General features: G+C 47.6%; 2 protein-coding genes across 18 annotated transcripts in view; one reads left to right on the plus strand and one right to left on the minus strand.

Moving 5' to 3' along the window:
• KLHL36 (kelch like family member 36) overlaps window positions 1-25,840 on the minus strand; it is a 100,648-nt gene that overhangs the window by 16,232 nt on the left and 58,576 nt on the right. For 5 of the 17 annotated variants that reach the window (XM_080410716.1, XM_080410702.1, XM_080410701.1 and 2 more), the window contains 4 exons: window positions 22,328-22,473; window positions 21,653-21,744; window positions 4,555-6,924; window positions 3,464-3,584 (listed from right to left, as the gene is read on the minus strand). The gene's annotated coding sequence lies outside the window, so the exon portion shown is untranslated. The other 12 variants (XM_080410705.1, XM_080410712.1, XM_080410707.1 and 9 more) reach the window with 9 other exon arrangements.
• COTL1 (coactosin like F-actin binding protein 1) lies at window positions 3,863-25,664 on the plus strand. Its single transcript, XM_080410790.1, has 4 exons — window positions 3,863-4,067; window positions 4,444-4,526; window positions 14,511-14,668; window positions 24,310-25,664. Exons 1-4 carry the CDS (start codon window positions 3,991-3,993, stop codon window positions 24,418-24,420), a joined length of 429 nt encoding a protein of 142 aa, XP_080266916.1. The 5' UTR covers window positions 3,863-3,990; the 3' UTR covers window positions 24,421-25,664.

The raw sequence follows: 25,840 nt of genomic DNA on the forward strand, positions 1-25,840 counted from the left end.
GGCCCCCGCGGCCCGGCCTCCCGCAGCGCTTGTTCAGGCGGAAAAATAAATAAAAAATAAAAAGGGCGGGGGGAGGGGGAACAACAACAAAGCTGTAGCAAATACCGGGAAGCGGCGGGGCCCGGCCACCGGCAGCTACCAGGGCTCAGCGTCCCGGCGGGCGGCGGGCGGCCTCGCCTCAGGGCCCGCGGCGGCCATGGCCGGCCCAGGAAATGCCGGCTGGCGGGCGGGGAGGGACCGAGGCGGGGCGGGGAGCGGGCCGGGCCGCCCGCGGGGCCGGGGCCGGGGGAGGTGCCGCAGGGCCGGGCCACGCCGCCTTCGGGCCCCCGCCGGGAGCAAACGGCGGGCGCGGCCCGCGGGGCTGGATGGGGCCCCGCACCCCGGGGCCGGGACCCCCGGCGGGCTCGGGGCGCTCCGTGCCGTGCCGAGGCCCGTGGCGGTGCCCGGCGCTTGACACAGCGAGGGGACACCGGGCCGCGGTGGCTTGTCAGGGGGTGACAAGCTGCGCGGGTGCGTGTCCGTGAAGGTGCTGGCAGCCCGGTCACCGCCTCGTCGTGCCTGCCTGGCCGTGAAACTACCTGACCCCACACCTGCCTGCCCACTGCTGCAGGGCTTGTCCTCGTGGCCCAGGGCCCAGGGGGCTTAAAAGTAAATAAAAATAATAAAAACCACCTCGGTGAGCAGTGGGGCTGACCGTGCACCTCCTCCAGGGACGCAGAGCGAAGGCTTTGTACGCAGCCACCACCCAGTCCCACTGCAGGGCAACGGCCTTCACTAAAACCATCAAGTGAAAAAGCCCAGCTCTGCTAACCCAGCACTCCTGGATGTCCTCCGGGGGTGGCTCGGGACAGCAGAAGCCGGCAAGATCGTCTGGGCATCCCGGCTCCATCTGCTCTCACCCAGGACAGCCCAGCGTCAAGCACATCCCGTGTGGTGCCGGGGCAGTGGTCGCAGGCAGACGATGCATACGGCATGAGCAGCCACGTTCCAGCATGGGGCATGTGCCAGGGCAGCCGGGATGGGACAGCCGGGATGGGACAGCCGGGATGGGACAGCCGGCATGGGACAGCCCTCGCCCAACCCAGCCATCACCCAACCTCCACTGCCAGCAGCAGCTCCGGTGCTGGGGCAGTAGCATCCAGCCGGCTGTGTCTGTTCTTCAGCCACCCCAGAGGAGCTGGAGATGATAATGAGTTTCTACTAATCTAATCGATTATCAGGTCTGAAGATGAGAAACATTTTTGCTAGCTCTGGTCCCTCCTGCAGCCCTTGTGACTGCGGGGGCCCAGGGTAAAGACCCTCAATTCCTGGACTGTCTGAGTAAAAAAGCTACTTTGCCAACAACCCTAATGCTAACTGTGATCTGTAAATTCACAGCAGCCTCTTCCTGAAAAAAGGTATTCTTCTCTCCATTATTTTCTTTGCTCCTACACAGAAAGGACACAGATGGAGAAGTGGGACTGGGGCCAGCCACACAGAAAAATCAGAAAGGAAGCAAAAAGGTGCGATGGCGAAGAGCCACAGGAACAAGGCACGAGCAGCGTATTTCAGAACAGCTAAGCTTCCTGGGGGGCAACGGCTGTGCAGAACCATCCCGTTTGCTCAGTGCCCCCCACATATTCCAAGACCCATCCTGAACTTCATCAGTACAGTCCAGACAGCTGAAGGTCAGTCCACATATCCAAGATTCCGTGCTGACTGGAGACATTATTTTGAGGAAGTTCATAAGTACTCTTTAAGTCCTTTCGCCTTCTCAGTTGTTTGTGCTTCCTCCCTGAGGACCCCTGTCAGATGGACAGATGCTCCTGCCAGGCCAGGGACATCTTCCCGCACAGGATGAATAGACCCATGTGTGGAAGATGGAGGTCTTGGAAGTCCCATATGAAAAGCAAATCAGAGCTCACTGAAGCCAGAAAAGTAGGTATTTTTCTCTCCTCAGTCACGGCCTAATGAAACTGAGCACAATATTTATTCCTTCATGCATTAAAATAAACAATCCATGAAAATGTGTTAAAGACAAGGAAGATAAGCAAAGAGAAGAGGTTCGGTCCCATGAGGAAGGCATGAGGTTTGAATCTGACACTTGAAAGTGTGAGGCATGAAGTTCCTAATGAATATAATTTGAACACTCCAGCTCCAGGCTGCAGAGACCTAAGCAATGATGAGGTTTTCTCCTTCTAAAGGGAATGACATTTCAGTCACCCACCTCTGCCCTAGGAAACATCAGGAGCTGAGGAGCAAGCCTGAGGAGACAGGAACAACCAGTAGTTGTTGCAGGTATAAACAGCAGCAAGGTAGTGCCAAAAGATGAGAAATGCCGACTATGAAAAAAAATATGTTTATGAGAGGATAATGGTCAGCATAAAGGCTTTTAAAAAAGAAAAAGCGTTCCTAAAGACAGTTCCAAAAGAAAATCAATAGAAATTCAGAACGATTAATGTGTGATTATGTTACCATCTAGAGCCTGCGGCCTACAGATACTGAGTGATTCACTCAGCTGCTGTTGTCCTACACTTGTACTGACTTCAGAAATATTTCTCGCTTCCCTATGACCTCATCTACATCACAGAGATGCACTGCAGCAGCACGCTCATGTGCTGGGCACTGATGCTACAGGGAACCTCACGTCATTCAGGACTCCCTCTAGAAGAAGATACGTGCAGGATTAGGGCTTCGCATTGGTATGGCTGTACATTATGTATCTTACAGTTAGCACATGCTCTGGCGAACGCGCTTCTTGAGCTGCCTGAAAACACTCGGTAACTGTGTGGTAATGAGGTTTCTTGCTGTTCTGACTTCACATTTACAACATATTGATGTGAAATAAATAGCGAACATCCCACTGCAGAATTTAAAAGAAATGAAATGTGATACTCTTTATCATGGAATGTAGTTTTTATTAAATTTGCAATACCCAGCTCCCAGGTTTAGGGTAGAAACCCACTAACGCATCACGACTGGTTTTGAAAACTCTGGTCCTTGGGCACAACGTCACCTGATGACATTTATTTCGAGCTGATTTCTGCAAAGCAAACGACCTGTCCCCATTTCCGTGGGCGCAGGGCCGCAGTGCCACCTTACAGACCACCCCTCGGCCTCCGCCTGACGAGCAGCCGCGGCTGCCGCGGACGGACGCGGGTCGGGTGCCGTACGTGGGACTGGCGGCGCTGCGGCGCAGCCCGGCAGGGGGAGACCGCTCCATCCGAAAGGGGCACCCACCGCCAGGCGCGGGCACCCACCGCCTGCACACACCGGGGGCACCGGCCCGAGCTGGCACGGCGCAGCCACCCCACGGAGCCCGCCGGCGGCGCGGCCAGCCCGCACGGCCGGGGCCGGTCCCCAGCGGTGCGCCCCCAGCCGCGGGCCGCCGCGCCCCGCCGCCGCCCCTGCCTCGGTAGCGCTGCCCGGGCCGGGCACAGCCCGCGGGCCGCCCCCCGGAGCCCCTCGCCCTCCCCTCGCCTACCTGCTCCGCTGCTCCGCTACCTCCCGTGCGCCCGGCCCGGCTGCCGGCCCCGCCGCGCCGGCAGCGCCTGCTCCATCTTGCGCATCGCTGCTCGCTCCTTCCTCCTCCCGTCCGTCAGGGGCTGGAAACACATCGGGGGCTGCAAAAACACCGGCGGCCGCCCAGCGCGCGGCTGCGGCGGGGCGAGCCCCGAGCCCCGCGCCCCCCTGCCCGGGCAGCGCCCCGGCCTCGCCTCCTGCCGCCAGGCGCCCCCCGCCCCCGGCCCCGGCTATTGCATCACCCCCGGGGCGGGGGCCGGCCGGGCGGGCGGGGCGGGGCGGGGGCGGGGCGGGGCCGGCCCAGCGCAGCCCCGAGCCATTGGCAGCGGCGGGCCGGGGCGGGGCGGGGCGGGGCGGGGCGAGCCGGGCGCTGCGCGGCGCTGCGCGGTGCGGTGCGGCAGCATCAGCGGCGGTGGCGGCGGCGGTGGCGGCGGCCCCCCCAGCTCCGCGCCGCTCCGCGCTCCCCCCCTCCCCGGCGCGGCCGCCCCCATGGCCACCAAAATCGACAAGGAGGCGTGCAGGGAGGCGTACAACCTCGTCAGGGACGATGCCACCGAGGTGAACTGGTAGGTGGCCGCCGGCATCTCCCGGCCAGGCACCGCAGCTCTCTGATCCCCCTGCTTCTCTACCCGCTCCCGACGGAGTGACTTACAGCCCTTGTTCCCCTTCTCCTCTCCCCGCCTTCCTAAAGGATGCTTGGGGTTTTTTACAGCATATTCCTCCCCATCTCCTCTTTTCCCTTCCTAAAGGCTGACTGTTACATATATGATTGCCCTTCCCTTTCCCCCAACCCAGAGGGTGACTATTGAATGTATTATTCCCCTTCTCTTTTCTCCTTCCCCAAGGGTGACTTTTAAGTCTAGTATTCCCCCTTCTCTTTTCCCGTTCCCCAGGAGTGACTTACAAGTGTATTATTCCCCTTCTCTTTTCCCCTTCCCCAAGGGTGACTTTTAAATACAATGGCTCTACAATCGTTCCCGGAGACCAAGGGGTAGACTATGAAACCTTTAAAAGGAAGTGCACAGGTAAGCTCCATCTTGATTGCTTTGGCACCTTTTGGTGTTTCTTGTTGCCCTGGTGCGAGGGGGCAGAGGATGGGAGAAAACTTGGGTAAACTGGAATTAGTGCTGCTGCTTCCCCGTTGCCTGCCCTGTCCTGCATGGTTGGGTTTCCAGCTGCCACAGAGTGCACTGAGGTCCGTAGTCCACCCAGTCCTTTGTCTCACCCTTAGACTTGAGGTCCTTTGGGCTTTTTTTCCCCACTCTGCACAATTTTCCATTGCCTTTCAGATAGAAATAAGATAAAACTCTTGATTAGCAATGGTCTCCTTGTTTAGTGCTGCAGTTTAAAAGCAAAAAAAGAGTCAATTTTTGTGGCTAAGAAGATGCAGTCATACAGATGATTTTGCGATAAAAACCTTCTGTAAATCATAGCCATAGCGGTAAAAGTAACTGCACTTAGAAGGCTTGCTGGGATTTTTTAAGAACATGAAATCCGAGAAGAGAGTGGTTATGCCAAAGACCGGCTCGAACAATACAGAGCTGAAAACAATCGTGTATGTGGCGTTGCACAACCGCAACAGTTGTGGTTCGGGGTTTAAACGTGGCAGTTGATTGTTGAACTGTCGCTTGTAGAACATTAACAGGAGGAATAAAGCCTGGGTAAAATGCAGATAAATTGAGGGGTATTTAACTTCATCGCGTCTTAACTTTTGATGTGTTTTACAGAAGTGGGCTTTGATTTTTCTCAAAAAAAAAAAACTTCTAGGGGGAGGCTTGAATAGTTTTTCATCCTATCTTGGCTGCTGTTTAACCATGACACCAAGTGACATGAGATATGAGGCAGTTGTAACTAATACTGGGCTATAAGTCTAAAGTCTTCCTCATTCACCTAGTTACTCTACAATCAAGTAGTATGGTTAACCTGTAATTTTTAGAATTGCACGTCTGTACTGTGAAGGAATTGCGTGTTGAGCAGTCTCTCCTGTCTCAAGGTGGAGCGAGTCCTGGAAGCACTGTAGTCAGAGCCCCACAGCTTGTTGAATCGCCAGTGCCTGTCCAGATCCGTCTGTCAAGTCCTAGGGCTTGGCTGTATTTTACCGAGTTGAAGGAGAGAACTTCCAGTAACTTAAATGAGGTCAGGGTTGGCCTGATCAGTCAATGAATATCACAGGAGAAAAATACATTTTAGTCCTTTGAAAGCAGCTACTGAATCAAGACGGTGTAGACTGCTCTGCTACGACATTTGCAGTGGGGTCTTACCAGGATTAACCCAGCTACTCATTTCCAGCTGTTCCTGAGACCTTTGCAGGAAAATTCTCAAAACTGAAAAGGATTGTCCTGTAGCTGATGTCAGAAGAGCTGATATCCTGTACTGCAAGAGCTCCTTCCCGCTCAGCTCTTCTTAATGGGCAACATAAGTACCCAGCATACCCAGGGCTCAGCACTTCTGAAGTTCATGCCAGCGTTATCTAAAGGGTTAGCAGTTTTCTCAGGAAGTCAACGGCTTCAGTATCTGTGTGCCACATTCTCTATCTCTTCTTGTCACCAAGATAATAGAGTGGCTCCAGACACCTGAGGCTTGCCGAGGAACCTTCCCCATTTATTTTCTCTCCTTGATTTAAGGAGTCCATGTCTTATTTTGTCTGAACTGTTTTTTAAAATGTTTCGCTTGGACTGGCACCCTCTCAAGAACAGTTTCTATCTTTCCTTCTGTAGCAAAGAGGATACTCTTACTAGAGTGGCTAAGCAGCCGGCAGAGGGGATTTGGCAGAGAGCAGGCACTGACTGGGCTGGGTAGGATGCTTATAACAATTAATGGAGGCACATATTGCACTTTGGAATGTGGCCAGTTTTGTTTTCTTGCCATCCCTTGCACGTGCCAAATCCTTATTTATAAACAGGGCATTAAAACAGACTAAGTTTAAGGAAATCTTGTTTTATACCTACAAAGTGCCAAGCTGGCCTCTGCCCCCAGTACTAAAGCATTTTTACAGCAAAAAGGAAATTTTGAGTATTTTAGGCATAAGCACGGTAAAGTAAGGGTTAAATAAAGGGCATCTGTGGGGTAGACTGTGTCCTATGGTTAGCGTTAGAGCTGCTCCACTGCTCCCTTTCCCTCTTCCTTCTTTCCCTCTTCCATGGCATGCTCCTTGGCAGACCAGGGGCAAGAGATTGTCCTCAAACCTACCTTTGGAGCCCAGTTGTTGGAGGCTTAAAGAACGAGGCAAATTCAGGTACCGGGTGCTTGGCGAAGTGCTAGAAAGGATCTTCCTCCACCCCTGAATTACAGTGCAGCAGTTGGGGAAGGAAGGGATGCAAGTTTTGATGCCTCCATCTGTGCAGCAACCCTTCGCCTGGACCACTAGACTTAGTCAGAAATCAAGGCTTGTGCATCCAGTGAAGTTAGAGCTTTCCTTCCCATCTGGAAGAAAGGTACCAAATGTTACTATGAAGTAGAGCTGGTGGGAATATTTTTACTAAACAAAGTCAGTAAAAAAGAGTAGGAAGAGATGGGAATTGCTGCTAAACATTATTCCTTCCTGTTGCTGCATTTCTTCCCTCCTGGTCCACACCCCATCTCCTTCTACATTTTGATGGAGGGGAGAAGAGCTACTATCAGTTTGAACCGCTTTGGAAAATGTGATTCAAAGATTAAAAAACCTGGCATCAGAATAAACTTCCTTCCTTGTTTTGAATTCCTGTTTTGTGAAAAACACTGCCCTGAAAGCAACAAAGTACTGCAGCTGCTTCTGGTAGAAGCTGAGTATAATTTGGTGGTTGAAGGTGAGAGCGGGAGCTGAAATTGAAAACCTCAGCATGCAAAGTGTCACCAAGCCCCTCCGTCAGAGCTTGCTTTGTTCCACTTTCTGCACCATCTATTTCAGTGCTGTTCTGAGTGGCAAACATCTGTCCCCAACCGCCCCCCCCCCCCCCCCCCCCCCCCCCCCCGCTTTCTTTAATAACCATTCTTATTAAAAGCACCTTCAGCATGTGGTACATGTCACTTCCCTCCAGGGCATTGAATTACAGAGCAGGCGGTGTCAGTGTGTGCTAATTCATGTGGCTCCGAGACCAAGAAGGTCTTTTGTACCGGTCTGGAAGATGTTTGCCTGTGGTGGATATCCTGCCTTGTGCAGCGACAGACGTTGGGAAGGGCTGGGGGGGGGTTGTTGGTAGCAAGGTCGTATTTTTGCTTTTTCTTCCCCCCATATGTAACCCTTTTAATGCAGACTGTGGCCCAACCCATTACTGATTCTACAAACCTCCTCAGGGAACAAGAGTGGTTGAGGACAAAGGGAAAAGCAAGAAACTGAAATTGCTTCTGTTAATGGAAGTAGCAGGCTCTCTGCAAACCAGCTCTGGAGCAACGCTCTGCGAGCTGCCACTGAAGGAACACACAGCAGAGAGGTGCTGAGCTCCTGGGGCAGTGAACCAGGAACTGCTGCTGCAGCCCGTCTACCTTGTGCAGGTTTCATTACTCTCACCGCTCTGCAGTCCGATACGTATTGCACATCAGACCTATGTGTTACATAGCCCGGGGTGCAGGCTTTTTCTTCCTAAGCTTTTTCCTAAGCTTGATGTACTAGCAGAAAAGTTTAAGGAACTACATAATCAATCCTCCTTTTCCCATCCCACTGTTTGTTGGCAGCAATTGCCACTCTTAAAAGAAGAAAACATGGTAAGAAAAGCTTCTTCAGTGCCCTTTTGTTCAAGGTCCCAGGATGATGCTGAAACACGGGCTGAACCCTGGACTTTCACTTTATCAGTTTCATGCTGTTGCTGTCAAGGTCTGTGTCAGGCCACAAGGTGACTCAGACACTTTGGCTGGGAGGTGGTAGACTCTGGCTTTAGTCTCAGGCAGTAAGACCAGCCCCAGATGTATGAACGCCACTCCTTCAGCCCGTCCCAAAGTAAAGCCAAGGAGGTTCGTTTAAACCACAGACACAGTAAAGTCCTTATTTAGGAGGTGGCTGCTGGTGACACTTCCTCTTGCAGTCCTGCGTCGTGACCAATGTACGTGACCAAATTGGTCTTTGTCTGACCCAAAGAGTCTGGAGACCAAAGCTGAGGACACCAGCTGTCATTAAACACAGTGTAGACACCCCCTGTGTCTTCTAGCTGAGGACTCTTTTGGCTGGACTTAGCAGCGCAGATTACCTCTGCATTAAATAGGGACTTAATTCAAGGCTTTTGATCCATTTTGCTTCACGGTTACAGCTCTTGCCTGTACGGATGGCATGGATCCAGATGTAGCATTAATTTGGTGTTTAGCAGTACGTGCCATCAGTACACTGTCAAAAAAAGCAGCTGAGCTGGTGGATTTCAAGCTAGCAACACAGATAAGAGTTGAAGGTTATTGTACGGAAGGATATGAAGGCTCTTGGGTTGTTCTTTGTTTTTTTAAATTCAAAGTCTCATAGCTGGGCTGGCGATGCTGTTGCTGAGAAGAGTAGAATGACGTAGGACTGAGATACTGAATGAAAAGTCTTGTCAAAAACATCCGCTTAAACTTCTGTGTGTGTCAGTAATACCTGACTGCACCAGACAACTTGCCTCAGTTTCTGTGTTACAAAGCAGCAGAGCACTGCATTGTCCCCACCCGTGGTTTACTTTAGGGTTTTTTTAACGTGTGTATTCTGCCATTAAGTAACCGAGAGGTCGGAAGACTCTGTTTCCTCCCCATGCTATATGTGAACAGTTGTTTTTCAATGCATCTCTAACAAAAGAAATAATGAGCCTTTCATTTGGAAAGCCCCAGTCCAGATAAATAATTGCAATGACAGCATGAAATGGGATAGTTATTCATGTGTCTGAAAAGATCAAACCAAAACCACACTGTGCATTCAGCATGAGGAAGAACTGAAAATCTTTGGTCTGAAATAAATACCCTATAAAATAATTTCTGGTTGACATAAAATATTAGGAAGAAAATAGAAATGGAATTGGCTCCTAAGACAAATGCAAGCTCTTCTGGGCTTATGACAATTGTCCTGTAAAGCCTGGCCTGCATATAAAATGTAGGAGCTAAGAGTTGAGAGATCACCGAGATTACATTGGCACCTTAGGTTGTAGGAAAGATTTGTAAAAATGCATGAGGCCTCGTAATGAGATAGGTACTTATCTGTGTTTGGCTACATCTTAAGTTGCTAAAATGGGCTTCGTAAATCAGTCTCCTACTGCTTTTGTTTTTTCCTCTTTAGTGTTCGTCTTGCCTGTTTTCCCTTAGTATCTATTTAAAGGAAGACCTGGGGCCATGGGCGGCTTATGGGAATTTCACCCTGCCTTTGCAGCTTCCCTGCCCCTGTGCCTTCCCTGCTGGCTGTGAAAGTCCTGCTCTGGGAGGGTCAGCTGAAGTGACATGTGTTTGATAGCTGTCTCCTGGCTGCCAGCTGGAGCTGTGGATTAGGCTGTCCCTTGCAATGACAGGAGGTCGTTTTAGAGGATATTCTCATTAATTTTTGTGGGAGTAACTCACCAGGTCGAGTTCTGCACTGAAATACTAACTCCGCATTCAGTTTAGTTGTGTGATGCCTAATTAAAATAGCGTGGCTGTGGGTCTGCATGTTACCGTCCTGTGCCAGGCATAACAGCAGGCAAAGGTTGTACCTTTCGCATGCCCTTTGTCTTGGGGCCTGCTTGGCCATTACTTTTGGCTGACTAACGCAACCACTCCTTCCTTCAGGGAAGGGGAACAAAGATTAGCTGGATCCCCTGTTTCCTCCTGCTCTGCCCTGCAGTGTATGTCCGGGTCAGGAGAGAGAGCGGTACAGGACCACTGTCCCTGGGATAGCAGTAACTCATTCTGATGAAATGCTGCTGGTGGCTTCACTGGACCAGAGAAAGCGGAGAAGCCAGCATGGGGCCATCCCCCCCCTGCACTGTGTCCTGAGTACCTTGTACTCATGTCACCCACCCCGGGTCACATGGAGAAGGTCTGGTGCCCCAGCTGCAGCATGCCCTGTGGTTGTGGTCCTGGGGTCAAACATTTTGTATTTGTCTTAGATGACTCAATGAACGTGTCTGCATGGTGCAAGGCAGCTCCAGTACAGGGTTAAAGAGGGAAAAAACAGGGTAGTACGAGGTAGGGAAAGTCTTCTGTCTGCACGTCTAGCCGTGTGGCTATAGGGGTGACTGAAGAGGTGGAAAATTGACAAATTAATCTAGAATTAATCCAATTGAAACAAACAAGATAACTCTTCAGGAGGCCTTTCATGCACAATCAGTAATTCATTGCTGGACAGAACGCAAAAGCAGATCATTGCATCGACGCCTTGCTGTAGTGACCTTGATTCAGCAGGCAGGTGAAGCTGGGAGCATCTTGGCATGTCTCTGGCTTGGCCATTCAGAACCGTAAGACTAAGAACCGTGAAGCTTTTGACAGTGTATTTCTTTTCTGCAGCTAGTATCTTTTACTGATGAGTCAGTGCATTTTAATCTAATGGGGAATTTTTTAGTACAGCTGAACCAAAGGGTTTGAGTGGATGAAAAAGAGGACAACACCATCAAGGAAATCTCTGCGGTTCGGCGTCAAGCTTTCATAGCCAAGGGCAGCTTAATCAGTATATTTGGAAAATCCTGCCTACTGATAAGTAGGGTGTTTGGAGAAAAATAGTAAGTGATGCTCATTAAGGCATTCATTGTACTTTTCATTGTTTGTCTAGCTCTTTTGTCATGCTGTACAACCGTAGTTAAAGGAGTAGTGATATTAGTAGGAATTAATGTTAATTTCTGCTGTTCATGAGATCTTCTGAAATTAAGCTGCTATTTCTGTTCTACACAGATCTATTATTTGCTTCTCTCTGCCCTGAAATTCATGGCTTAGTGACTAGGTGGTTGTGTAGAGCCAGGCAGGATTTCCTTTTTCAGAGGAAATCTGCTGACTCTTTATGATTTGTTGGACTCCCCCATTACCCTCTCCGCCGCCCCCCCCCCCCCCCCCCCAAATTCCTAAAACCACTGTAAGTGGTTTCGTGTGAAAAGTGGGGTGTGTTTGTATATTAATGCTGTGAGATTTCTAGGGGAGTTGGTGCTGATGGCATTGATGACTTCCAGCATAGCGAGGTGATCTGGCAGGGTAGAACTGATTAACTGTGAAAGCGGAAATCTGGGAGCATAAAAGAACTTGCATTTTGATCCCGTTATCGCTCTGAACATACTTCAGGCTAATTGTGAAACTGAACGACTTCAGCTCAGGGATTTTGACCTGCAGTTGGAGGGAGCTGGAGTTCATACCCAGGCTGAACTAGTGCTAAAAACCTCTACATCTGTCCCTGTTGCCCTTTAGGAAAAGAGACATGTTAATTGCTAAGGGCTCCAGTTCACATTCCCTCTTGGCTTTATCTGTAGCTGCTGAAACACTCCTCAGCTGCTGCAATTCACAGAACTGGCACATCAAGTTAAAGCATCACATACTGGTAGATTACATTAAATACACTGGACTGAAAATCGTGGCGGCTGAAGAGCGTGTTCTGCCTACTGTGGGGATGCAACCTCCGTGGGGAGACAGGAGGAGAAGGCACGCAGCTTGGGTGTAACCCTTCAAGCCCCCACAAGTAAACCAGCCCCAGGTAAATTCTGCCCAGATGGTGACTCAGAGCCCCTGAGTTGCTTATTAAACTTATTGGGACTTAGCATGATGAAGTAAGAGTTGCTCAGTCGCTGAGTAGTAGGTGATCTAATAGATACAAGCCCACATGGAATTGCTGGGTTTGGCCCTCTACAGTGCTGCTGATCCAGCTGCTTTCAGGCAGCGCTGGGTAGCACTCAGACTCTTCTGCTGAGAAGCAAATCCTGCTGCTGCCAGTGATCTGTGGGTTCATGTCAAGTTAAAGTTCACGCTGGCAGGTGAATTCCTTCGACTTCCTTGCTATGATGCTTTTTCCCAGTCATATTCTTGCATTATCTTAATAATAAAGGGGCACGTTCCAAAGCAGTCTTCAGGATGCCTTTGGGAGAAAGGGCAGGGATGAAAAACCTACATGCTCAAGGTGGAGAGTGATGGGTCCATGGTAAGGGCCGTGACATGGTTACGGTGTAGTAGAGGCCAGGACTTGGTGACATTAAAGTGCCTTCTAGCACCGTGTTCCCACAGGAACCACAGGACAGTTCCTAGTGGAGTGTGCCCTCCTTTACTATCAGATCTGGGAAAGCGAGGTTTTTTCATAGAACTGTTAATAGTAACGTTAGGGGATTTACTGTCTCTCTTCACCTTGGGTATTTCCTGGCTGTCGGTTCATTTATGGTTCTAATCAATCTTGGGAAGAGGATTTACTGGCAGAACCAGGAGTATCTCCTTGCATTTCTTGTACTTGCCAGTAATAGGGTATCTCAGAAAGAAGTTTTGTTTCCCTGCACTGCTGATACACATGACTCTCACTCTCCTTCCAAAGATCCATCTGGATTTTTCCTTTGAATATGAGCTTTTTTTGTTTCATGAAATCTTCAGGTGAGTTTGTTTTAAACACCATACTGGCTCACACACACCCCTACACATATTTTCCAGTTTTCCCCAGTAGTACTCTGTCAGTGGCAAAAAACTACATAGAGAACAAAACAGGGAGAGCATAGGTGGACTTTTTGAGACTTAAAAATGTCTTTTACCAAGGGGAAGTTGTCTCTACTCCCACTATGGCAAAACAAAGCGTTAAAGAAGCTGTGAGATCTGTCAGCTTTCCGAGAACATCCCACTTTTTCTGCATTGATTTCTAGCAGATTATTTTCTGGGGATGAGCAATTTACAGCTGCTTCTCCCCTATCCCCAGAGCTCCTGGGGCTGTCCTGACTCTTCAGGGAGCATGCTGTAACGGATCCACTGATGGGGATGTTGGCAAATGTTAGTACACCTGGAGCCTGCGTTTTCACCTGGCAGTAGTCAAGACAGCAAATAACTATAAAGCATGTTGAACTGGTCACAACAAGCGTAACCAGGATTAACGTGATTCTTTTCAAACAGCAAGTTTGTTCTTCTATTTTGAGTCATCTCATTTCATTTAAGAGCTCTGGGGTGACCTCTAACAGATGAAGTAGCTATGATTAGGTATATTCCATGATTGCACAACTGTCCATCTGCTCTGCTTTTCTGCACAATCCTGGTTGAAGGCTCCGGCATCGTGCATGCCACCGAGGCTGGGGATATGAGTGGATGGTATCACACGCTTTCTAAGTGCCTGTGATCATGAAGGCGTCCAGCTGCCTCGGTTGATGAGTCACTCCGCAATGAAGGAACGAAGTCTTCGAGACAAGGATTTTACAAGGATTTTACACATATGGCCAGACTAAATAACTCTAGTCTGGCATGATATAGCAGAAGCCAGCTGTGAAACAAAGATCAGAACAGTTCTAAAATCCAAGGCCTTTGTCTAACAGGGCTTCAGAAGGAGTAGAAAAGCACATCTGGGGAAGTAATTGCAGATTTTTCTTTTGCTCCTTCTTCTCCTCTCCTTGTAAATTCGTACTACAAGTGAGCCAGAAATGTTGCTGAAGGGAAGGAGGGGAGAGGATCAAATGTGCACAATGGCCAGTTTCTGGGTATATGTTGTAAAATGTGACCCTAATCCTGCTGTCCTGTAAGAAAGAGACACTGGGAAATCACTTTCTTCCCTTCTTGACCAGTGACCTGCAGATGAATGATCTGGCTGAATGTGTAACTGGGGTTAGCTCTGTGCTCTGGAACTGCCCCTTGACTGCATTTTAGCCATTTCCAAACATTAGCAGCACGCTGTGTGGTGTGGGGTGACAGCACAGCCAGTTTTCTCTGAGGAACTTGGCACACTCCAGGAAGAGGCAGACCCAACCCTGCCAAAGTGTACCTTGCAAGCCAAGGGCATACAAGCAGCGTCCCAGTATGGATTGCCCTGTTAACCCTGAGCAATGACAGTATTGTAACACAGGAGCAGTGCCTTGGCTTGGTTTTTAAGTTGAGAGCAATAGTCTCACCCTAGAAAATGGCAAGGCATTTAAGATGTTTCTGGTTTTAATAATTTTACCCTTTTTGCTTTGTCTTTCCAGATGATGTTCGATTGTTCGGCTTTGTCCGATTCACCACCGGCGATGCCATGAGCAAGCGAGTCAAGTTTGCCCTCATCACTTGGATTGGAGAGGATGTCAGTGGCCTGCAGAGAGCCAAAACTGGCACCGACAAGACTCTGGTCAAAGAAGTAGTACAGGTAACCTCTTCCTTCTGCTTCTAACTGCCAGTTCTCATCACTTTTGGCTCTACGAACACCAGCAGGAGGGGAGAGGGGGAAGGATTGGATCATCCTCCAATTTAGCAGTTAATCCTTTGAAAAGAAGACAGTTTCCTATTGCCTGTTTTCTTACTAGGAAGACTTAACATCTGCCCTTTGAGTGCTCAGGTGTAAAGCACCACCTTTGAGCTTAAGGCTATCAACTATTTCACGAGGAGGGAATATATGCACTCCCCTCCTTGTCACCATTAAGATGTTTCACATCGCCTTCCTTGATGTGGAAATAATATCGAATGATAGAGAACAAGGCAGTATTAATTTAGCCAGGTAAAATTAAACAGAAAAAGCCACACCCTTGTTTAAACTTCTCTTGAGGCCTTTTGTGTCTGCACAATGAATTCCTGGACCTAATCAACGAAAGTCTGAAGTCCCTATCAGTACCAATTAACTAACAGCTCTTAATAGCTAACTAGATTTGAATAGTCTTTTGTTAGACCTCTGATGTATCAGGGAAAAAGAGAAATGTGCTTAGTATGTACCTTGGAAGGGCTTCACTTGAATTTGTCTGCCCCAGCTGAGCTTATCGTTTAACTCTGTCAGGGCCTCTGAGGGGACCTGAGCTGGGCTTGCTCTGCTGGGCTCCAGGCTCAGGCCAAGTGGGGGAGAACAAGGAACAGCAGCAAGAGAAGAAAACTGTATAAGGCTGCAAAGAACTGCTGCTGAAAAGCTGACTGTAATGGAGAGGATGCTAAGAGTTAGCATGTTTCCTCTGGAGATGGCAAGATTAGCTCTTTAAACTAAACCAAGGGCCAGCTCTCCTGGAAATGAAAAGAAATGGTCTTATGGGCTTGGAGAACAGGCTGAGCACTGAAATCATCTCCCTCGGTAACTGTGTTCTTGCCTATGTAAAGAAATCTCCCAAGAGGACAACATGAAGGATGAAAATGAAGTCCCCCTCAATTCATTTGTAGTTTGTACGTTACAGAAGATTATATTTAGGAAAAAAAGCATGAAGAATATAAGAAATTCATATACTTCCAGAATATAAGCACTGGTGCTAAATGTTTCAAAATGACAGCTACGCAAGGGGGTCCACTCTGGAAAGAAACTTCCATAATTACACCTGAGAGAGAGAGAGCAAATTTCTGTTCATGTGAAGCAGCTGAAACTGTAATTGTAGCTGAAGATTAAATTATAGAGTACTAATGAATGACTCATATACGAATCACTAAGCCCAAAATTTTTTTAAAAATATGTTTAGACAATTTATTCCTGTTGAGTTGAATAGCATTCCTGAATGCTGTTCTAAGATCTGTCCCCCAGATCTGTTACATATAATTTAGAGTTTTACTTGTTTCATCTTTGATTAGTAGTCTGTATAAGTTAATAATCTGGTGGAATATTAACCATTCTTGGCTGTTACTTAAAAGCCAACTTCGTATTTGAACAAGTCAGAATTTCGTATTCCAATTAATCTATACTAAAATATGAAAACAATACATCTTGTGCTTAATGCAATTTTATTGAGCAACCATGTCTATAACCCACCGATTTCTGAACATAATGCCAATGGAGATCTCCTTTCCATAAGAAATTATCTGGACAACTATTTTGAATAGTTCTACATGTGCAACTAAATCCCTCTGAGTGGAGTGGGATGAAAGCAGAACTCTTCTTTTTATGCATTTAAACTTGCAGATAATCTGTCAAAACAAAAACTGACAAGGAAGTCAAACTGAAATTTAGTGAAGGGAATTTACCCTACAGCTATTTCACTCTTACTGGTTCTCTCGACCTTCAAGTACGTTCCCAGTCACCCCACTGCTGCCGATTTTTACAGAGATTATTGGAGATGTGACTTATACATAGAAAAATGCAGTTGGTTGGTTGCTGTAATGATAAACTACAAATCTGACTCAGTGTTGGTTCATCATTTGGAATAAGCAGTACCCTAAAGTGGGATTTTTTTTCTTCACAAACCCCGAAGGGAATCTCAGCTGTTGGTGCGGTTGGGGTCTGTGCAGCTTTAGTGGCATTGCATGGCTCATAGGCACACTTACCCTGTGCAACATGTCTCTCCTTCCAAGGAAGTATGGCGCAAGGAGGCTTTATGTAAAGCGGTTAACTTTTATTTTGTGATCTACAGAAGTGATAGGTTGGGATTCCGGAACAGCAGCTCTTCAGTCTGACATCCCTCAGTAAAACTTGAAGGGCTTTCGCTAGCTTGTAATATTTGCAACAGCTAACTGTGGCTCTTTATTTAGACCAAAGCTCCAGCGTGAGGGAAGGCCTGCTTTATATTCTCTTCTGTGTTGTAGACGCGCTGATGAGCTACGTTTGAGCTCTGCTCAAAGCTGAACAAATGCCAATAAACGTTGTACTTCCGCCGAGCCACTCAAAGTGAAAGACAGTCAGCTTGAATACTGCCTAGCAAGCAAAACCCACCATGCTGCATCTGTAGAATAAAGAGTACTCACACATGGTGATCATTACATGGTCTCCTAGAAACCTGCCATACGGAAAACACAAGGGATATTAACTGTTGAAAAGTAGATTATGGGCTTGTGAACAAAAGGATGAAATATTATGAAGCAAGGAGAGGAACTGGGTTGCCCTCATTTTTGTATTCCTCCCTTGGAAGGGGGAGCAGGTGCTGTGAAATCTATAGGGAGGTGGTTTGGGAAGAAATGCTGATAGTGAGTGGAGGTGGTTGCCAGAAAATCTCTCAGGAAGAAAGAACAATTGACTTTTAACTGTAATAACTGTAAAATTACAGGGGATCTCATCTGGTGCATATCGCCATAGTTCTGATCTGTACTAGCTGAGAATCAGATCTTCTGGCTTGTTTGGGATTATCTTTATTACCTCTTTCATGTTGTTGGAGAACGGGGTTTGCATTTATTGTGTTTATTTTGGATTGTAGAAAACCACATTTTGTATTTAAGGAACATTCAGTAGCTTTCTTTCACGGCTGTTTATTCTCCATCCTTTCCTCTTTACTTCAGCTGGAAATCTTGGATCAAGCCTGTGACCTCATCCAAGTAGTTCAGCTGAGAACAGGTCAGAAGTAGGGCCAGGATGGGGAACAAGTAGTTATCTGTATCTTCTTAAAGGTATAGCTAAGTACTAATGTGTGGAGACTTTCCTGTGTAAATGGAGACATGGAGTAAGGTGGTGCAGCATCCCGTCTTTTCTCCACTGAGCTTCTGCCCAGGCCAAGGACAGACCTAGGGGTGGGGGGTAGTAGCACACAACATCCCATGCTTTGCAGACTGTTGCCTAAGGCATTTGGTAGTTCATTTCTGGGCTACAGCCTAAACCTAGATCTAGAATGATCTAAACTTAACAGCTGGGGAACTTTATGAGACAGTAAGGCAGGATGACTTCAGGTACAAGGCTGCATCTATTTTGCTGTCAGCAGTGAGTGTTACCTTGTGCATGTGGGTGAACTGGCAGATGCTTGTGGTGAGCCACGCACGCAGCAGACCCCCCGGCACGGCTGCATTTTGATCGCTGCGAGACGCTGGTTGTTGTGCCAAGGTTGTACCCAGATGCCAGTAGATACCAGCTGAAGGGAAAGGCTCTGGGCGTATTTTCTACTTGGCTAAAAATGAGATCATCCAAAGTCGGTCTTGAGCTGGTGTTTTACCTCCCTGGCAGTAAGGATGGTTTTGCCTTTTACCTCCTTTATATGCACAAGCTGTGGCTCCTTCAGCCTTCATACAAATCCATCCAGGAGACTCTCTGGGCTCTGAGGGCTGTTGTTTTGACCACTTTTATTCCAGAGGCCCAGGAGAAACAGGTTGGTCAGCTTTAAGCCCAGAAATCAAGGCTCTTGTAAGCTGCTTGTCATGGCTAGGAGCAGCTGCCAGCATGAGGTTCAGTTCAGCCATAAAAATTCCTGCAAGGTGAAACTTGGCAGCTGTGGGTTTTCAATACAGTGTCAGGCCTTGCAGTGAATGGCCCATTCATTTTGAGGAGGGGCAGAGGGATGATGTTACCGTGCTTTTCCTCTAGTAAGGGCAAGCTCAGGCACAATGGCTGTGGGGCTGGGAGTGGCAGCCGGTGCTGAAATGGTCCGGTTTTTATGTAAATGCCAAAAAACTGAAAACAGGACTTGGTTTCCCTCTGACTGTTGCTTCCTCTCTGTGAACTTATTGCCCTTCATGACTGCATTTCCTATCAGGAGATTTTAACCTTTCTTTAGGCAGCGTGGAGGTCTTTTTCCTGACAGGACTGAATTCCTCTGCAGGGCTGTCTCAGCAAAGGGATTGCCCAATCTTATTTTCCATGAATTTTGACTCTTCTTTGCTTTCTTCAGCACTCCTGCCCCCACAGTGTCATGTGCTCTATTATTTGCCTAAATCATATGCAGGGTAAAACAGCTCTGTTTCTGTGAGCAAATATTTGCGGCATTTTATTCATTATTATTTTTTGGTGAGGAATTTGCCTGGCTTTAGTGATGTCAACGAATTTAGTTAGTTCCTGCTTTGGAGCTGATGGCCAGATCTTTTTTTTTGTTCACTTTTCTCTTTTCCTTTGGGTTCCTCACTGCACTGATGCTGGTACCTCCTAGGGGAGAACCCACTTACGGAGTTACTGTCTGTGGTCTTGGGACAGATACAACATGTATAACTCCATGGTTAGGTTAGGTTTCTCCTGCTAGTGCAGTGGTGGCCTAAACAGAAGATGGTTTAATAGCTTTGTTAGAGGCAGTCAGAAAATTAGACTCATACAGTAATGGCTATGTCGCAGTGGCTTTGAGAGTCTTTCTCAGAAGGGTGAGTGAAATCCTGCTGGGAATGCAAACAGAACTGGGGGTTTTGACTGGTTTTCCTATTCTGGTTTATTGCAGTGACCATACCAAACACATAAGGAATTTAAAGAACTCCTAGTCCTAGTCTAGAGAAGGTGGTAACTTTCTAAGGAACTTCTTCAGGCCAGAACAAGCAGCTTCTCATCACCCCACATCTGACATACAGCCCTGTGACTTTTCCAGTGGGATGCAGCACAGATAGAATTTGCAGATCAGCTGAAATGTAGTTCCCATTGCTGAGAGATGCATTTGCCAGAGGTTTGGGCTGGCTTCTCCCAGTGGCTGGAACTGGTCCATGTAAAAATTGGCAAGGACTAAATTTGAAGAGAGGGGTTTTGCTGATAGCTTGGACTCTGACAGCTGATCACAGGACCAGGTTTGCTGTAGCCAGAGTAGAGTGGAGGGCAGCAGTGCTGTATTGTTATAGGCGCTTGTCCCTTTATAGTTCTCCTTGTACCCAGAGAAGCCAGGCTAGAACATATCTCTGCCGCTGCTGTAGGACATGTCCTTTTTTTCTCCATGACCCCAGGTCGAGGACTCATACCATGCTGGAACAGAAACAGGGGAGATATCATCTCCTCTGTGCTGCATCTGCACTGAAAATGAGGTGACCAGTAGGTGGGAGGGGTGACATTAAGCACAGTGGAACCGAGGACTTCAAACATCAGTGGAGGCTGCTGCAAGCCCCAATGTAAATAAAAACAGCAAGAAGCTGCTCAACAACTACCTGGCACTGTCCCCAGCTGCCAAGAACCCAAGTGCCTGTAGATGATCCAAGGATTTTCCTTCTGGCTTCAGGCCCACCCATGCTGGGATTTATAAGGGTCTCTACAGACCTTTTTGGTACAGTGTCTACACCAGACAGATTTTCCCTTGGCCAGCTTAGGGAAGTTTTATGGCCCCATATGCTAAACATTCAGGGCCTGGAATAGGAAGAAAATCTACTCCACCCTTTTTTTCCCCCCATAAAGTTGACTGGAAGAAAAAGGCTGGGCTGAGCTTGCTGCACAGATTTCATGCTTCCCAGGAAGAGGGGTGCAGGCTCACTTTGTGCCACCTGACATGCATGGCTGGAGCCCTTTCTCTCTGTAGTGTCACATGGAGGTTGACACAGGGGATTGGATTGCAAAATTGTGACCCTGTGCTGCTCAGGCACAAAGTGAAGCACATGCCGGATAGGTGTATCGAAGAACCATGAGTAAATCTTACTTTTTATGTTGTGTTCAATGACTTGAGAGGAAAAGCAAAGAGACTGTGGTCAGTGTCATGTCGTGAGAGTGATAAAGACAAATGGCATCATTGTTTTTGTTATCTGTGGGCTGCTGGTGACTCTGCAGTGAATACAAGGACTAGAATTCACTCTCAGGGCTTGTGCCGTTGTAAAAAGCTTGGGGATAGGGGGAGGAGAAGAGAAAAGGAAGTGGAGGATGTGAAATAAAGATGCAGGTCAGCAAAGCAGAGGTCTAAGCATCAGAGTTATGCACAGTGCCTTAGGCGGCTATAACTTCTGCAATCCTCTTGAAGGGCATTAGATACTGGCATGTGAGAGAGAAGAGAAAGCGGGGACTTACCCCACCCCGGTCTCTTAAGAGCAGAAAGAAAATCTGGTGGCAGACTAGAACTCTGGCTGAAGTCGGATGCCTGTTGGCATTGCTGTTAGCTGCTTGAAGCTAGGATTTTTCCTGGTGCTTTGCAGGAGCTGGTTTGCTATGGTCGGTTATTTATAATTGCAAATGACAGTCATGCCAAATATGGACCATTGCCTGGTGTAGCTAACATCAGACACAATTAAATCAGTCGGGAGTCGTTTTACATTCTGGCCATTTCAATGGGGAATTGAACACAAAAAGAGAGTGAACTCTGGATAAGATGGCCCTCGGCTGAAAAGTGCTGCTGTTGATCATGGGTGCCCAATGTCCCGAGGTGAGAGCCGGAGTCCCTCCTGTTGTCCTGCCCTGGTGACACAGGAAGCAGTTTCAATCGTCTCTAAAATATGTATATGCCTCCCTTCACCTTATGATTTGCACCCTGAACAAAAGCTCAACCCCAGAGAGCTAAAACAGTGAATTGACAGTGATGAGGGAGGCTATGGCTGAAGAGGGGTCAAGCACTATATTGAAATCAGGAGTTCCAGGTAGCAAACTCACCAGAAGCATCTTCTCCTCTTGGGGCCAGGCTTGATGAGACATTGTGGTGGGTAAGAACCAGTGTGAAGAACCAAAGAAGCCCCTGACAGCACCTGACAGCAGAAAGGAGCAAAGCAAAGAGTTATTAATAGCAATGACCCAGATTGCACTCTGAGGGTACAAATCTGACACAGGAGGTGGCCCAGTCAGCTAAGAGTATATTTAAGGGTGGCTCGGAACATAACCCATTGCTACGGGGAGATTGGTTGAACCTTGCAAGGTGTCTCAGTGGCATTGACATGAAGTAGTGGCTGGTGCCCACAGATCATCACCCAAGAATCATCCGGGTAACTGTCTAGTTGAGAAGACATTTGAGTAAGTATAGTTACTTTGTGGTACATATAATTTAATTTTCCCTCTGTTCATGCGTGAGTGCACTTGCAGTTTTAATTTGAGAATCAGCTGGATTCTGCAGAGCGGGCATTGAAGGAAACCCTCCCTGCATTTATAAAATACACACACTTCTCAGGGAATCCCTCTCAGAAATGATTTTACGGGCCTGCCTCTGTTCTCACTAAAGTCAGGGCAAAGACTAGCAGTCAGGTTGGGTAGTCATGGCTAATCTGCGTAGAGGAAAATTTGTTAAACCTGTTAGCGTATAGAAAAGAAACTGAAAAAATCATGTAGGTATCTCACCTCAGTGAGCATCAAATAGTTGAAAATCATTTGTTTGGTCTTAGCAAGAGCTGAGCTTTGCAGAGATCTCAGGAGGTTTGGAAGTAGGATGTTTGTGAGCATGACCAAATCTGATGTTTTGGGCAGTTTGGCACTTAATTTCCTATCTAAAAAAAAAAAAAAAAAAAAAAAAGGATTATTTTCTCTAAATAAACCATTTCTTTCCCATTTTCCCCCAACTCTGCTAAGACATGGATGAGTGCCTGTAATGTCTGTCCTCACACCAGAAAAGCCAACTATTGGAGTGCGGAGCAAAATGGTGCTGTGAAGCAGTTGTTACTTCTTAGGACTTTGTCTAGCTGCTGATAAACTCAAGCAGAGCAGACAAGTCTTCTCGTAGCTGCTCAAAGTTTGGGTTTCCCCACCCCCCACCCCCCCCAGGTAACTCTTCAGCAGTGAGGATTTCCTACACTGTGAAACAGGATCAGCCGCAGCCTGGGAGGCTGGCACGGGGGAGGGAGTGGTTTTACTCTCCTTTCCATTTTTTCCACAGCGTGAAAGAGGCGCTAAGGCTCTTTCAAGCTGAATCCTTCTCCACCCCCTCCTTTACCCGACTGTGATCCCAAACTGAGACCCTTGAGACGCTGCCAAATAAAGAGCTCTCCCATGGCTTGGAGTCTGAAACCAATTAGAAGCCCCCCTCCACGGTTATGCTGGGGCTGTTCCAGCGTCGGGGAGACCTGGACAAGATGATTGCTTCTCTCTCAAAGCATCGCCCCGTTCTCCCAGGCAGCCTCTGTCACCTTTCAGGGCTCTCGCTGCCCAGAGAGTGCTAGGCATTGCAGTTTTCCTGAGACATTGCAGCAGGGCTGTTGGGATTTTAATTCACGTTTTTTGTCGTCAGTTTGTCCCTGGCCCTGCAGACTGCAATGGATGCTTGTCTCTTCCATGCTGTCTAAAGTCTCTGTGGGATGTGGGGAAGGGAAGGACACATGTGGTGTTTTCAGTTGTGGTTAGGAAGGGAAGGAAAATGCTAAAGCAAGAAGCAAATGTGCCTGTTTGCTGCAATGCCTGTGCACACACATGCACGCCACCCTTGCTATGAGGCAGCAGGAACAGTCTCCACAAAGGAACAAATCCCTGACTGTAGTGACACTGCCATGGCACTCTGTGGGATCCCATTCATGGCAATCTGTTCTGAAAAAGGTTTTATCTGTTCACAACCTTGCATCACGGCATGCTGCCTAGGGCTTGCCCGGCTCCCATAAGTTGCAAAGAGCATTCAAGCAGCTAGGTAGCTGCCCTGCAGTACACAAGTGTATTAATAAAGCATGTCCGTAAAGGTCACTTTGGATCATCAGACCACAGAGCATAGTGGGGTCCATTAACAACACCAGCAGCCTGCTTGGCCACGATACGTATTGGATAGTTGAGAGTAGTCAGTGGATCTAATAAAGTTGTCTTATTTGTTCCTGGTACCATCTGTGTGTTGCTCAGTCTTTAATCGAAGCATCCTCCTGTCAGCTGGTGGGGTGTGATACTGTAATGTGCTATGGTGTAGCACTGTTCTCCATTCTTTAGGAGAAGGCGTCCTCAAAAAAGGCACAGACAGGATTAGTGACTTGCCCCAAATCATGCTGAGGGTCAGTGGCAGTTTGAAGGTCAACAATTTTGAGATTTTTAGTTTGCATACTACTTAGGAAACTTGACCTAAACTAGCTTGCGCATTTACTGTTTTACAAGTTGTTGCATAGGGTGGGATTGGGGCTTGCAGCTGGTGACTGTAGAAGTAAACAAAAAATTTTTCCAGGTTAAGTCTTGGGTTTTGCCATCACTAGTCTTCTGTCTCATCCACAGCTTTCTGTTTATCACCCCTCCCATAGTATATATGCAGTATAGGATATGCAGTTCATACAGCCATGGAAGCCAGATAACCCATCTTTACTCAGGTACTGGGATGAATATCCCCCTTTTTTAACAGGCTTTTTCTTTATCTCTTGCAGAACTTTGCCAAAGAATTTGTGATCAGTGACCACAAAGAACTGGATGAGGATTACATCAAGAACGAGCTGAAGAAAGCAGGGGGGGCTAATTATGATGCACAGACTGAGTAAATGCATGAACCTCCTGGCACCACCACCTGGATCTCAAAGGGAGGGAAAGGCACAACAAACTAACACAACTGAGAGATGAGGCAACTGAAATCCCCAGCTTTCTGTGTGTGCACCTAAGAACTCCCTTTCTTTGCATACAGTGGACTTTTATTTTCCATTCCATCTCATGAAACATCCTTCTCTGGCATTCTGTTTTTCTTTTTTCCTCATTTTTTTACTCATAACTCTGTCTGTGTCCTCACATCTGTGCAATTTAGGTTTGGCTCTGCTTTGGTCCTATTCAGCATTGTGTTTGTAGACGCTTGCCATTGTGTCCTTCGTATGCGTGCATGTCTCTGTGTTTTAGTTGGGCTCAACCTGGTCTCTGAGGGTAGAAAGTTCTGGGGGAGTTCTAAACATCGATTATTTTAATTTTTCAAAAAATTGCTCTGACTGATATTCTTGCGAATAATATATTTTGCTGTTCTAGGCTCACATCAACTTGAGTTGACTTCACTGAAACTTTGATTAAATTGTCTAAGCTTAGATGTCCAGCTGAGGTGTTACCTAACAGCTTAAACAACAAAGCAAACAAACAAATTCTTTGACTCTTAATAAGTGGGAATAAATTTGCCTTAAACATTGCTTGACAGTTGCTATTCTATGTGCTGCATCTCTATCCCTCCCTCTTAAAAAGAAGATCCAACGTGATCCGAATGTGGGGGTTTTGTGGTTTTTTGGAGGTATCATGACACAGTAAACTGAGGGGCTTAGAAATGTTTGGACACTTGTTTACTATTTTGCGTACATTGGTCTCTGGGTTTGTATTTGACTTTCCTAAAGCTGGGGGCTCAGGAGGTGAAACTGAAATGCATAGATTTCCTTTTTAAATGATGTCTGCAAAAACAGCAGCCGCTGAATCCTAGCAGCCTTCTCTGCCCATGTTCCCCCTGGTTTTTTTGCAGTTAAACACAACATCTTCAGCTATGTGGGGCCTTCAAGCAGTGAACCATCCTGCAGCTGTGACAGAGGACAGAGCAGGGCAGCTCTGTCCCAGCTGGGATGAAACATTCAGCAGCAGAGGCCCAGAGATAACCTGGGCACAGTTAGTTTGGGGGGGCTTCCCTGTATGGCGCTTTTTTTTTTTTTTTCCATCAAAGGTAACTGTCCCCAGAATTATGTGTAGGGGGAAACTGTATTGTACTGGGGCTTGGGAGTCAGCACTATAAACCCATTACAGAAATAAATGTTTTTCAAGAACAGTTCTCAGTGGCTCTGTTGTTTTTTTTTTCACGTTCCCTGCCACAACAAGCCTATATTTAGGAGGTCTGTTAATCCTGGGTGTAAGGCTTTGAGCTCGTGTGATCTTGGGGCTATTAGGAGATTTAAACACTGGCTTAAATGTAAAATGATCTCAGTGCCTGCAGCCCTTGTCTGCTCA

The sequence above is a fragment of the Falco punctatus genome (assembly GCF_963210335.1).
Source record: "Falco punctatus genome assembly, chromosome: 14".
Taxonomy (NCBI): domain Eukaryota; kingdom Metazoa; phylum Chordata; class Aves; order Falconiformes; family Falconidae; genus Falco; species Falco punctatus.

Bases quoted from the DNA above. Each gene is read 5' to 3' on its own strand.
- COTL1 (XM_080410790.1), top strand. From the start codon at position 3,991: ATGGCCACCAAAATCGACAAGGAGGCGTGCAGGGAGGCGTACAACCTC. The intron at 4,527-14,510 runs GTAAGCTCCATC...TTGTCTTTCCAG, and splicing joins CTTTAAAAGGAAGTGCACAG to ATGATGTTCGATTGTTCGGC. The intron at 14,669-24,309 runs GTAACCTCTTCC...TATCTCTTGCAG, and splicing joins TGGTCAAAGAAGTAGTACAG to AACTTTGCCAAAGAATTTGT.